Below are 13,587 nucleotides of genomic sequence, written 5' to 3' on the forward strand. Positions count from 1 at the left end.
GCGCACAGAGGAATACACGGTTCTATACTTCGTACAGCGGCTCCGCCTCTTCCTGCGCCGCCCCCGGGACCCCCCGAATCCACCGGGAGCCCCCAAACTCCCCCCGGGGAGGGGTCCCAGCCCTCCCCTCCGCCAGGGGGCGCCTCTCCCCCCTCTCCCGGGCCCCGCCCTCAAAATGACGTCATCCTATCGTCCCCGCCCCCTCCGCCCACCCGTGGCGCTTCCGCCCCGCGCGCGGGACCGGCGCGAGGAGCGCGCGCAGCGGTGACCCCGCGGTGACCCCACGGTGACCCCCCCGTGACCCCGCTCATGGACGGGGAGGGGGAGGCGGAGGGGGAAGGCGCGTCCGCCCCGCCGGGCGCCGCCGGTGAGGGGGCGGGGCCACGGGAGGGGGCGGGGCCGCGAATCCGGGTGTGGGCGTGGCCGTGGGACCCCCGTGGGTGGGGGGTGTGGGGAGCTTTGGGGGCCGTGAGACCCCCGGGGGGGGGCGTGGGACACTTTGGGGGGGTGGTCTGGGGGAGGGCGTGGCCGTGGGACCCCCCCGTGCGTCCTTTGGGTGTGTCCCGCGGGTGTGTCAGTCTGGGGGGGAGGGGTCCCGGGGGAGGTTTGGGGTTCCCTGGGTGGGGGTCTCGGGTCTCGAATGGGTTTGGGGTTCCCCGCGTGGGGGTCTCACGCCCTCCGGCGCCCTCAGCCCTGCTGTACCTGCCGGACGGGTCGGGGCCGTGTCAGTGCGGAGAGGGGCGGTTGTTGGCAGTTGCGGGGATGCCAGTGGTTGTGTGGGGGTCCCGGGGGTGTGTGGGGGTCTCGGGGGTTATGTGATGATCCTGGGGTTTATGCGGGGATTCCGGGAGGGTCTCACGCCCCCCGGCGCCCCCAGCCCTGCTGTACCTGCCGGACGGGTCGGCGCTGCCGCTGCCGCTGGAGCCGCCCCCGGGCCCCACGGCCGCGGAGCTGCTGCGCCGCCTGCAGGGGGCGCTGCGCCTCCCGCCCGCCGCCAGCGACGCCCTCGCGCTGTGGTTGGGGTCGGAGCTGCTCGGTGAGGGGGGACAGGGGGACATGGGGGGACACGGGGGGACACAGGGACATGGGGGGCCAGGGGGATATGGGCATTGGGGGGACATGGGGGGACAGGGGGACATTGGGGGGAACGTGGACATGGCGGGGTCACAGCTGGACATGGCGGCTGTGGTTGAGGTCGGAGCTGCTCGGTGAGGAGGGACAGAGGGGACAGGGGGACATGAGGACACATGGGGACACATGGAGACATGGAGGGACGGGGGGACAGGGGGGGACATGGGGACATTGGGGACATTGGGGACATTGGGAGGGACAGGGGGACATTGGGGGGACATGGACATGGAGGGGTCACAGCTCGCGCTGTGTTTGGGGTGGGAACTGCTCGGTGAGGGGGGACAGGGGGACATTGGGAGGACAGGGGGACATGGGGACATTGGGGACCACGGTGGGGACATTGGGGGGACAAGGGGACATTGGGAGGACATGGACATGGTGGGGTCACAGCTCACACTGTGGTTGGGGTCAGAGCTGCTCAGTGAGCGGAGGACAAAGGGAGGACATTTGGGGGGACAGATGGACATGCACATAGGCAAGACACAGACATGGGGAGACACAGGAGGACATTGGGACACTTGGGGACATGGGGACACAGAAGGGAAATGGGACCACGGGGATATGGGGGGGTTGATGGGGTCACAGCTCTGTTCTGAGCAGAGCTGCTCGCTGAGGAGGGGACATTGGAGGGTCCCATGAGGGACAGACAGGAGGATCCCCTGGAGGATGGGGTTGGGGGGTCCCTATGCCCGCGGGGGTCCCCATGGGGGTCCCCAAGCGGGTGCCAGCCCTGTGTCCCCCCCAGAGGTGCAGCTGAAGCCGCGGCACCGACCCCTGCGCCTGGTGCGGCACTGGCCGGAGCTGCTGCTGCGCTTCAGCCTTGGCTCGCCCGCGGCCATCGCCCAAGGTGAGGGGCTGGGGGGTCGCGGGGGGACCCTTTGGGGACAGGAGGGTCCCCTCGAGGGTCCCACTGACCCCCTGCCCCCCCAGATGAGCCGTGTCTGCAGCTGCGCAGGAACGTGTTCTTCCCCAAGAGCCGCGAGCTGGAGGTGAGGGGGGACAGGGGGGTCCCCAAGGTGGGGGATCCATGGGAGGGGGACACGGGGGGGGGGTTCAGAGAGGGCTCTGCGGTGGTTCGGGGGTCTCTCTGGGTGACCTGGGGGTGTCTGTGGCTCCCAGCTGCAGGAGGAGGAGCTGCTGCGGTTGCTCTATGAGGAGGCGCGGGAGCAGCTCAAGGGGGGGCGCTACCCCGTGGACCCCCCCGAGGCGGCCGAGCTGGGGGGGCTCAGCTGCCGCCTGCGCCTGGGGCCCTTCGAGCCCGGCCGGCACACGGAGCTCAGCCTGCGGTCAGCACCGGCCGGCCCCTGCCCGCGGGACCCCTGCCCATGGGACCCCCACCCAAGGGACCCCTGCCCATGGGACCCCCACCCAAGGGAACCCCTGGGACTCCCCCTGGGGACCCCACCCAGGACCAGCCCCGTGATCCCCCACCTGGGACGCAACCACCCACGGTATCGCCTCCACCTGGGACCCTCCCATGCGACCACTCATGGGATCCCCTCCAGTTGAGACCCCCCCACACACCTGGGACCCCCCCCACGGGAACCCCTCTGGGACCGCCCCACCCCACAGGACCCGCGGCCCCACGGTACCCCCCGACCCCCATGTTCCGCCCATGTCCCTCCTGACCCCCGGTGTCGCCCCCAGGCCGCTGCTGGCGGAGCTGCTGCCGCCGGGTCCTCCGGCCCGCTGGGGGGCGCTGTTCCGGCGCTCGCGCGAGCCGGGCCCCTCCCAGCGGCTCCTCGAGGCGTTTGCGCGTGCGCCGGGCCCCGAGGCGCCCCCTGCCGGATTGTACCGGGACTTCCTGCGGCGCTGCCACGCCCTGCCCGGCTACGGGTGAGGCGGGGGGACCGGTTAGAGACCCCCTAAAGGGACATCCCCCAATTAGAGACCCCCAGGGGACACCTCAAAAGGGATACCCTCCAATGGGACACTCCAAATGGGACACTCCAAAAGGGACACCTCAGTGGGACACCCCCCATAGGACACCCCCAATAAGACACTCCCCATGGGACACCCCAAAAGGTGTTAGAGACCCCCAGGGGATATCCCAAAAGGGACACCTCAGTGGGACACCCCAAATGGGACACCTCAAAGGGATACCCCACAAGGAACACCCCCCAATTAGAGACCCCCAGGGGACATCCCAAAAGGGAGACCTCAGTGGGAAGCCCCCAGTGGGACACCCCACAATGGGACACCCCCCAGTTAGAGACCCCCAGGGGACACCCCGAAAGGGAGACCTCAAATGGGACACCTCAAAAGGGACACCCCAAAAGGGACATTTCAATGGGACACCCTTTTATGGGACATCCCCCACTGATGCCCCCAGACCCTCAGGGAACCTCACGAAGCCCCCTCCCAGGGACCCCTGCAGAGCTCAGGGACACCCCCAGATTGACAGAGACCCCCCCCCAGATTACCAGGGAACACCAAAAGAACCCCCCCGTGCACCCGCCCTGCCCCCCAGAGACACCCAATGAGCCCCACAGACCCCCAGGGAGCTCTCCCAGAGACCCCCCCATAATCTGAGCCCCAGAGACCCCCCCAGAGACCCCCAGTGGCCCGCCAGGACTCCTTCTAGACCCCCAGCTTCCTCAGTATCCGGGATCCCCCCCAGCTTCTTGACCCAGGGCCCCATAAATTTGGGGGGGACCCAGAGTTTGGGGTGACCCAGGTGTGTGTCCCCCCCCCTTTCCAGGTGTGCCTTTTTCCCGGGAGCCATTGAGCGTCCGTCGGGGGGGCTGCTGGCCCGGGGGGGGCTGCGCCCCGTCAGCGTGGCCGTGGGGCTCGAGGGGGTCACCATCATTGACCCCCGCCAGAAGGTATTGGGGGGTCTGGGGGGGCTGGATGGGGGTCAGGGGGCTCTGTGTGTGACCCCCCCCCCCGTGCCCCCCCCCCCCAGCACGTGCTGCTGTCCCTGACGTACCCCGAGCTGTGCTGGGAGCTGGTGGGGGCTGTGGGGCAGGACGGGGACCCCACGGGGCAGGACGGGGACCCCACGGAGCCCCCCCAGCTGTGGCTGGAGTTCGATGGGGACCACGAGGGAGCCCCTGTGAACCGATTGCTGCGCGTGTTCTCCCCACAGGTGCGAGTGGAGGGCTCTGAGGGGGAATCTGGGGGGAGCACCGGAGGTTTGGGGGCGCTTCAGGGGGCAGCTGGGTGGGGGTCCCTGGGGGATCAGTTTGGGGGTGTTTGGGGGTCCTGGGAGGGTCAGTTGGGGGGGGGTTTGGGGATAATTTGGAGGCCTTATGTGTGAGTTTGGGGGTCCTGAGATGGGTCCCAGGGGTGTTGGTTTGGGTATCCCTGGGGGTGTTTTGTGGGTCCCTGGGGAGGGGGTTCTTTGGGGTGGATTTGGGGTTCCCTGGGCGGGGTCCCGGAGGTGTTTGGGGGTCCGTGGAGGGGATTTGTGGGTCCCGGGGGGGTCTCTAGGGGAGCATCCTGGAGGGGAAGGTTGGGGGGTCCCCTGGGGGGGGCCCGGATGGTTTTGAGGGCCCACAGGGGGGGTCCCAGAGGGGTTTGGGGCTCCGTGGAGGGGATTTGTGGGTTCCGGGGGGGTCTCTAGGGGATCGTCTTGGGGGGCGGAAGGTTGGGAGGTTCCCTGGGGGGTATTGGGGGTCCCTGGGGGGGGTCCCGGGGGGTGTCGCTCTGGTGCTGACAGCGCCCCCAGGCGGAGCTGATGAGCGCCCTCATCGAGTGCTGCATCGAGCTGGGCGGGGCGGCCCCGCCCCCCGAGGAACAGGCCCCGCCCCCCGCCGGTGCCGCGGCCACGCCCCCCGAGGCGGCCGGAGCGCGGGGCGCCCCCTTGCGGCGGCAGGAGAGCGTGACCCGGCCCCGCCTGCAGCGCCTCGCGACCATCGACTACGTGCGGGACGGTGCGACAGGCGACAGCGCGACATGGGGACAGCGGGGACATTCGGGACATTGGGGACAGCGGGGACATTCGGGTCATCGAGGACATGGGGGACAGCGGGGACATGGGAAACATCCGGGACATGGGGGGCATTTTGGACATGGGGGACAGCAGGGACATGGAGGACAGCAGGGACATGGAGGACAGCGGGGACAATCGGGACACGGGGGACATGGGGGACCGCGGGGACATCGAGGACATGGGGAACAGCAGGGACATGGGAGACATTGAAGACACGGGGGACAGCGGGGACATGGGGGGCGTTCAGGACATGGGGGACGGCGGGGACATTGGGGACATGGAGCACATCTGGAACATGGGGGGACATGGGGACACACACACATGGGGTGACCCCAACTTCTGGGGGCAGTAGGGGGCACGGGGTCGAGGAGGGGGACAGGAGGGCAGTCACAGGGACATGGGTGGTGACAGGGACCTTGGGGTGAATCCTGCCCTAAATCCCACCCCAATGTCCCCCCCCCAGGGCAGGAGCTGCGGCGGGTGAAGCCCCCCAGGCGCTCGGCGTCCTTCTTCAGCCGGGGGGGGGCCGGGGGCGGCTCCTACAGCCCCGTGGCGGGGGGCACGGGGGGGGCCGGCTCCGAGCAGGGCTGAGCCCCCCCGAGACCCCCAAACCCCTCCCAGTTCACACTGGGAGCACTGGAAGCCCCCCCATCTTTGTACTCACATCCCCCAATAAACTGCACTGCCCCCCGTCCTTTCTCCCCAGACAGGGTTTGGTGAAATTTGGGGCATTTTGGGGTTGATTTGGGTTAATCCAGAGTAGTTTGAGGTGGTTTGATACCAATTTGGGTGGTTTGAGGCAGACCAAAGCTGATTCAGGGTGGTTTGTGACTTATTTGGGGTGTTTGGGGTTAATTCATAGCAGTTTTGATCTAGTTTGGGATATTTGGGGCTGATTTTGGATCATGCAGAGCATTTTCCAGCCAGTTCCTGGGGGGTCTGAGGCCACTTTCAGGGGAGTTGGGAGATTTTGGGGCCAGTTCTGGGGGATTTGGGGCCTATTCCAGGTGGCTTGGGGTCCATTCAGGGGGGTTTGGGACAAGCTGCAGCAGTTTGGGGCCAGTTCTGGGGGGTTTGGGGCCAATTCTGGGGGGTTTGGGGCCAACGTAGCCAAATGGCGGCCCCACGTGACAGCAGCGGCCATTTCGGGCTGGGGACTCAGCAACACGCGTGTGTCACACATGTCACACTTGTCACACTTGTCACACTTGTCACCTGCATCAGGGGCTTCTGTGCTGGGGGGGCTTCTCCCTCTCATTAGCGCTAACGAGACCTTTGGGACAAATTCCACTATTTATAGGGCAAGTCCTGCTGACTTTGGGGCATCGCTCGTTGTCCATTTGGGACCTTCACAGACCCACCCAAAATCCCCCTATTTCATTATTTAACCCCATTTTCCTCACTTTTCCCATCCAGCAGGGCTGCGTTTATCAAAAATATCACATTTTCTACCCATAAACCGCACACGCCTCTACTCTGCGGCAAAACCACTTCAGTCCCAAATAACTTCATTTTCTTAAGGTGCTTTCAGGAAATTTAAGGATTTTTTAAGGAAGAACCAGTGAGAGTTTTGTGCTGTGGGAGGGGTCGGTGTTATCAGGGCCTTAAGATCACAGAGAAACTGCTCTGAAACCCAAAATTTACAAACTAAAAAACGAAGAAAATAAAAATATCTGATAGGATAAAGAAATGTTTTGGAATAAATGTTATCTGAGGGAAATCGTGAAGGACACGGGTCCCCCCCCCACCTCATGGCGGCGTTCCTGTGGGCGGGCGCCATTTTTGGGGGGGGAGCAGGTTATGACTGAATAAAAATTATATTTTTCTGAGGAAAATAAGACATTTCTGAGGTAAAACTTGACATTTCTGAGGGAAATAAGACATTTCTGAGGCAAATGGGGAACTTTCTGAGGGAAACGAAGCATTTTTGAAATACAAATCGGACATTTGTGAGGGAAGTAAGACAGTTTAGAAGCAAGTAGGACACTTCTGAGGCAAATCGGACACTTCTTAAGGGAAATCAAACATTTTTGAGACAAACCAGACGTCTCAGAGGGAAGTGAGACATCGATGAGGTAAAATCAGACGACATTTTCTCAGGGAAATCCGTCATTTTCTGACTGAAGTCGGCCATTTCTGAGGCAAATGACATTTTCCTGAAGGGAATTCGGGCTTTTCTGAGGTAAAACCAAGGAGAAAAGGGTGACATTTTTTAACCGTTTAGCCTCTCCGGACACACCAGAGGTGACTCGGCGCTTCCCCCGCCCAATGCGGAGCGCACGGAACGATGACGCCGCACTCCCGCACCCGGCGCCGCCCCGCGGCGACTGCGGCAAAGCCAAGGGAGGGGCCTGGTGAGGGGGCGGGGTCTCCGTGTGGAGCCGCATCACTCTCGGATCCCTCCGCGCGTGGATCCCTCCGCCGGCCACATGGCCGGAGGTCACTTCACACCGGAACCTGCCGCTGGATCCTTCCGCCGGCTCCTTCCGCCGGATCCTTCCGCCCCCAATTTTCTTTTTTTTTTGCCTGTAAATGGGCGTGGGGGAGGGGCAGAATGAAAGTCGGGGCTGTGGGGGAGGGGAGCGAGCGTGGGGAGGGAGTCTGTGCCCATTTAGCCGCGGTTTGAGGGGCCCCGGGAGGAGGGGACGCGATGAAGTCCCCCCCCTGCACGCGCTCCTTTTCGTGAGGTAATTTTTGTGCGAAAAGTCGCCAAAAAGAGTCGGGTTTTAAAAAGCTAGGAAGCCTCAAGGAAATGGTGGGTTTAGAGTGAAGAATTGATGTGGTTTTGTCTCAAAAGCCCCCTAAGAAAGGGGGCTGGGGAGACTAGAGGGGCAGCCTCCCAATTTGGGTTTAAAAGCGGCCATTGGGGTTTAAAAAACTGAGAAGCTGCAGGGTTTGGTTTAGTGGTGATTTTTGAGGGCAAAACCTGTGTCCTGTACTCCTAAAATGGCTTAAACTCACCTTAAAGTGCTGTTGAGGTTCTTTGGAAGCTTTAGTGCTATCCTAGTTTAAAAAAAAAAATCTAAAACTGATTTTTTATTCTATTTTTTCCCCTACGAAACACAAAAGATTTGGTGAAGAGCATCTTTCTAGAGGAAAATGTTTTAAAATGACCTCTCCAGGCTCAGCTCCTGAGGAAAAAGCAGCTTTTGGGGTATTTTGATGCAGAAAACATGAACTTTGGCCATGTCAGAGTTGCTAAAATGATTTTAAATTTTAAATTAGGGCTTAAACCAGCTGCACATAGGCGAATTATTGCTGTAAAAATGATAATTGAGATAAACCTTCCATAAAATCAGGGTATTTTTGTGCAAGGCCTTTTCCAGCAGCTGAAATGGGGGGAAGAATTACATTAGAGAGCCTTAATGGTGGAATAGCCCAGAAAATCATTAATAACAATAAGGAAATATTTTCTCCCGCAGGAAACGCCCCAAAAAATGTCGGAACAGCTCCTCCCACACCCCCAAAATGCCTCATTGTTTTCGTCAGCAGCTTTAATTAGCCCCAGAGCAGCTTTAATGAATGATAATTAAAAGGTTGGGGAGGGGGGTTGTCCCCTCCCTGCCAGCATTTTTTGGGGTGTCATTTCCTGCCCGGAAACGCCTCAAAATGCCAAAAAAAGTGCTTTAAATTGCCTAAAAATGCCTTAAAGTGCATCAAAATAGTGGGGGTTTATCCCCCTTATTGAAAATAGACACTTCCATGACTCAGCATGGCCTGAAATTGGGCGAAACACAAAGATTTTGAAGCATGTCTGTCGTAAAAAAGGAAATAAAAATGGTGGTTAGGGCTGTGCTGTATCATGGTGGAAAAAAAGGGTTTAAAAAGGGTTGTTTGGGCTTTTTGGGGAACAAAAAATGGTGAAAATTTGGGCTTTGGGGTCTGTGTTCCTTCAAAAACTTTTTTTCCACCCAAGATTTGTGGCCCTTTTGAGGAGAAACGGCGCCTTTTTGGCAGCGGCCCAGCTCGGTGACGCAGCAAAAGCAAAAACCTGAGTAAAATGAATGAATAAAGAACAAAACAAAAAACCCTCTAAAACCACCCAGGAAGGTTGAAGCAAGGGATTTTAGGGCAGAATCGGCCAAACCGAACAAAAAAACCTCTGTTAAATTTAACCATTTTCGTGCTAGACCGCGTGGGCCGGCCGAAGGCCCACGGCCACGGGGGGGACGGGGGCGCAGTTTCTGAGGGGAAAAAATCGAAGAAAAGGGTTAAAAAAGTGAAATAATGAAAAAAGAAGCTTTTTCACCATGCGGGCGGTGGATTTTGGGGGGGATTTTGGGGGTTGCTGCCCTTTTTTGGCGATTTTAAGGGACTATTTTGTCGCCCCCGCGGGGGCGGGGCTGGGCCGCTTATAAGGGAGGGCCCCGCACCGGCTGCGCCCGGCCGAGAACCAGCCCCGAAACCGCCCAAATTCGGCCCAAAACCGCTTAGAGCTGCTCGATTTTATACAAAAAAAGCTCCTAAAATGGCTTTATTTCCTTCCGAGAGCTCGAAAATAGGCTTTATTGCCTGTGAAAAGCTCTTAAAGCTGCGATATTTCATAGAAAGAACTCCTAGGACTGCTTTATTTCATAAAAGCGGCTCTTAAATATTTATTTAAGGAGAAGAGACAAAAGATGTTTCCTTTATGGAAAACTGAGCTCTTAAAGCTGCTTTGTTTCTATAAAAATCTTTAAATTGCGGCGATTCCACTAATGGGAAAAGCCAGGGCGAGCCGGGGCACTTTTAATTGAAAAAACTGAATGAAAAACCTTAAAAAAGCTCTTAAAGCTGGTTTTTATTCAAACCGAAACTTCTAAGGCTGGTTTTTAAGAAATCGCTGCTTTCAAAGCCGATTTCTGGGAGAAAATGCAGCTCTCGCAGCTCTTTAATTCTTAAAATATCCTAATGTGATATTTTCAAAAAGCCGGAGCTAAGCTGGGGCGATTTGATTTTAAAAAGAGCTTTTTAAGCCTCTTTAATTTAAAGAAAGAAAAAGCGCTTGATACGCTGTTTTCTGCTAAAAAAGCTCCTAAATTCAATTTTATTTTAAAAAAAGCTTTTAAAGCTTTTTAAAAATGTAGTTTTGTCCCCATGTGGAGCCGGGCCGGGCAGCGCAGACGGGGGCGGCCGGTTTGGGGTGAAATGCGGCATTTTCAGGATCAGGATGGATTGAGAGGAGCCAATTTTGAGGGAAGAGCAGGAAAACTGAAGAGTGAAGATGGAGTCGGCAGGGAAAGGAAAGTTTTTCTTCGCAGTGGCCCCATCAGGGAGGAAAAAAAGGACTTTTTGGTAAAATGGCGGCAGTTGAGCAAGGGAGGAGCAGAAAGAAGAGAGGAAAAAAAGGCAGAAAGACAGAAAATAAAACAAAAAAGAGAGAGAAAATAGAAGAAAATCAGGAAAAATTAGAAAAAATAGAAAAAAGAAACAAAGTTGAAAAAATAGAAATTGGAAAAAAGAAAATTGAAAAAGCATAGAAAAAAATGAAAAAAAGAAAATAGAAAATAGAAAAATAAAGAGAAGAAATTGGAGAATAGAAGAAACTAGAAAAAAATTAGAAACTTTGAGAAAATAGAAGACATTAGAACAATGAAAATCGAACAAATAGAAAATAGAAGAATATAGAAAATATAATAGAAAAAATGAAAATAGACTGAAAACTAAATTAAAAAAAATGCAGTTGGAAATAATATAATTGGGAAAAATGAAACTAGAAAATAGAAAATTATTGAAAAAAAGAAAAACACAAGTGCTGAAAATTTTGAGAAGATGGAAGTGAAAGAAAACAGGGAAAAAATCAGAAGAGAGAAAATAGAAGAGAATAGAAGAGAGGAAAATCAAAGAGGATTTAGAGGAGAAAATAGAAGCGAAAAATAATGAAAAAAAGAAGGATAAAGGGAGAAAAAGGAAGAAAAATCCCAATTTGGGTCCCGGAGCCAGGAAAATTGAGGAATTTGAGGAAAATGCCCCAAACGGAGCCGGAGGCAGCGGCCGGGTGAGGCCCCACCCCCCTCGGGGGTTTGGGAATTTGGGGGGGTTTGGGGGGTTTTGGGGTTCTGTCGTTTCAGGCGCCGCCGCCGTCGCCCCTCCCCCTTCCCCCTTTTTCTATTAAACTCCCCAGAAATGGGGAAAACCCCCCAAATTCGTCCAGCGCCCTCCGGCTCCGCCGCTCCCGCCGGCGCCGCTCAGTAAGTGTCCGAAATCTTTTGTTTTTATCCCAAAGGCGTCGCGCGGGAGGGGCCGGTGATAAAAAAAAAAAAAAAAAAGGGAGAGAAATGATCAAAGAAATGTTTTTTGTATTTTTTCTTTTTGGGAGGGAGTGGGGAAAGAGGGAGGGGTGTCTCGAGTTTTTTTCCCCCTCAGGGAAGCAGCAAAACGCAGGGAAAAAAAGGCAAAAAAACGGTGAGAAAAAGCCGAGGAAAGGGAAAAAAAAAAAAAAAAGAGGATTTAACCAGAAAAGGCCAGTCTGCACTCAAAACGCGCTCAGGAGATTCCAACAGGGATTTGAGGAAAAAAACCCCAGATCTGGGGTATGCAGAGAAGTAAGAGTCGATTTAATTTCATTTTTTTGGGGAGGTCGGTTTGTTTTTGGTGGGTAGGGGGCGGTTTTGGGGTGTTTTCCGCCCTTTCCGCAGCCGCAAGTGAGAGGAGTCAGCAGCATCAAAAAGAAGCTTTTTTACCCCAAAGTGAAGCTGGAAGAGCAGGAATGAGGCTCCAGGAGATTTCCTTAGGAAAACAAAAAGTAAAACCCCCCCCCCAAAAACCCCTTGGAGGGAGGGGCTGGAGCAGGCGTGGGGGGAGGGGACAATAATCATGTTTTCAGGTTTTTTCTCCAAAACCAGCAGCAGGAATGCTTAAATTTAGACTTTTGTCCCCAAAACGAGTAAGTGTAGGAGCGATCAAGGGGCGGGGAAGCCTCAAATTTGAGGCAAAACCCCCCAAAATCGGCGGTGGCAGGTACCGGGTGCGCCCCTCCCCCCACCCTGAGCCCCCCCCCTCCCCCGGACCCGCGCGGGTGGGGTGGGGGGAGGGGCGGCGGATTTGGGGCGATTTCGGCCGGTTTGGGGCGTCGGGAGGCGGGGGGAGCGCAGGGACCCCCCCGGACGTGGCATGTGGGCACCTCCCGACCCCAAATCCCCCCAAAACCGGCGGAAAACCGCGACCTTCGGGCGGTTTGACCGATTCGGCCGCTTTTCCCCCCAAAAAAACGGATTGTGCTGACAGGGTGTGTGTGTGTGGGGGGGGTCTCGTGGGTGTTTTTTGCAGCCCCGCCGGCCCTGCCCCCGCCAGAGGAGCCTCCAAGAGCCAGAATGGGGCAAAAAAGCCCAAATCAGGGTCTGCAGGAACAGTAGGGAGCCAGAAATTGGTATTTGTGCCGCTTTCACCCCAAAATGGGCCACTCCAGGGATGGAAGGGGAGGAGAGGGAGCTTTGGGTTTGGCTGCTTTGCCCCCCCCCTTAAAAAAACCCCCAAATTTGCTAAAATTGCCTCAGAATGCGCTGCTCGTAGGGCCCGCCCCCATCTGGGAATTTAAACCAAAACCAGGGGTTTTTCACCCAAAAAAATGCTTAGTCAGCGCCTTTGCGTGGTGCCTTGGGAGGGGGAGGAGCTTTTGAACCATTTCCCCTGGATTTTCCCCCAAAACAAAGGGATGGAGGAGCAGGCGTTGGGGATGGGGGGTTGGGTGTTGTCTCTCTCCCCTCCCCACAGTGACAGTGCCAAAACCGCCTTGATTCGCCCCAAAATGGACAATTTGCTCCAAAAAAAGGCTTAAAAACTAGAAATTCCCCCCAAAATAAAGAGGCAGGAAAAGGTGAGCCAGCAGAGTAAGTACCGGCGGGGCCCCGGGACGCGCCGACCCCAAAATCCCCCGTTCTCGGCCCAAGATGCGAGGGGGGCGCGTGATTAACCCCAAAATCCCCGTTCCGGAGCTAAGTCTGCGCCGGGGGCGCGCGATCGGCCCCAAATCCCCGTTTCTGAGCCCATTTTGCGCCCGGATCGCGCGGCCGACCCCAAATCCCCGTTTCTGACCTCGTTGTGCGCCGGGGGCGCGGGATTAACCCCAAATCTCCCGAGCCGAGCCCATTTTGCGCCCTAAATTTCCATTTCTGGCCTGATTTTGCGACCGGAACGCGCCTGTGACCCCAAATCCCCGTTTCTGAGTCTGTTTTGCGTCTGGGCCATGACTCTGACCCAAAATCCCCATTTCTCCGCCCAAATTGCGCCGGGGGCACCTGCTGGGCCCCAAACCCCCCAAACCACCCATTTTTGGGTGTGTTCTGGCCCCAAATTCCCCACATTTTGCCCCAAATCGCGTGGGGCGGGGCCAGACTTGTTTTGGGGAGGTTTTTTTTTTAGTTTTTATTTTTCCCGTTTCGGGAGGTTTTTTCTTTTCCTGAGAAAACTTTTCCTTGGTTTTCTCAGGTTTTGCTTTTTCTCCTCTGGACCCAAAAAGGCCGAAAAAAAAGCAAAAGGCGCCGGTGGTGGCACCCCCGGGACCCCCCGGGGCGGGGTTCGACCCCCCGCGGCGCCGCTGCTGC

General features: G+C 57.1%; 1 protein-coding gene and 1 long non-coding RNA gene across 2 annotated transcripts; both read left to right on the top strand.

Moving 5' to 3' along the window:
• The first annotated feature begins 201 nt into the window (after window positions 1–201).
• Window positions 202–5,767, top strand: FRMD8 (FERM domain containing 8). Its single transcript, XM_058822358.1, has 10 exons — window positions 202–367; window positions 878–1,036; window positions 1,877–1,978; window positions 2,062–2,120; window positions 2,251–2,417; window positions 2,779–2,967; window positions 3,833–3,956; window positions 4,037–4,219; window positions 4,802–5,006; window positions 5,529–5,767. Exons 1-10 carry the CDS (start codon window positions 310–312, stop codon window positions 5,654–5,656), a joined length of 1,374 nt encoding a protein of 457 aa, XP_058678341.1. The 5' UTR covers window positions 202–309; the 3' UTR covers window positions 5,657–5,767.
• A 1,913-nt stretch (window positions 5,768–7,680) lies between these two features.
• On the top strand, window positions 7,681–12,439 carry LOC131570036 (uncharacterized). The gene is made up of 2 exons (XR_009275828.1): window positions 7,681–11,589; window positions 11,683–12,439. It is a non-coding gene; the product is annotated as an uncharacterized LOC131570036 (long non-coding RNA).
• The last annotated feature ends 1,148 nt before the right edge of the window (window positions 12,440–13,587 follow it).

The sequence above is a fragment of the Ammospiza caudacuta genome, chromosome 32 (genome assembly GCF_027887145.1).
Source record: "Ammospiza caudacuta isolate bAmmCau1 chromosome 32, bAmmCau1.pri, whole genome shotgun sequence".
In the NCBI taxonomy this organism is placed as follows: Eukaryota; Metazoa; Chordata; class Aves; order Passeriformes; family Passerellidae; genus Ammospiza; species Ammospiza caudacuta.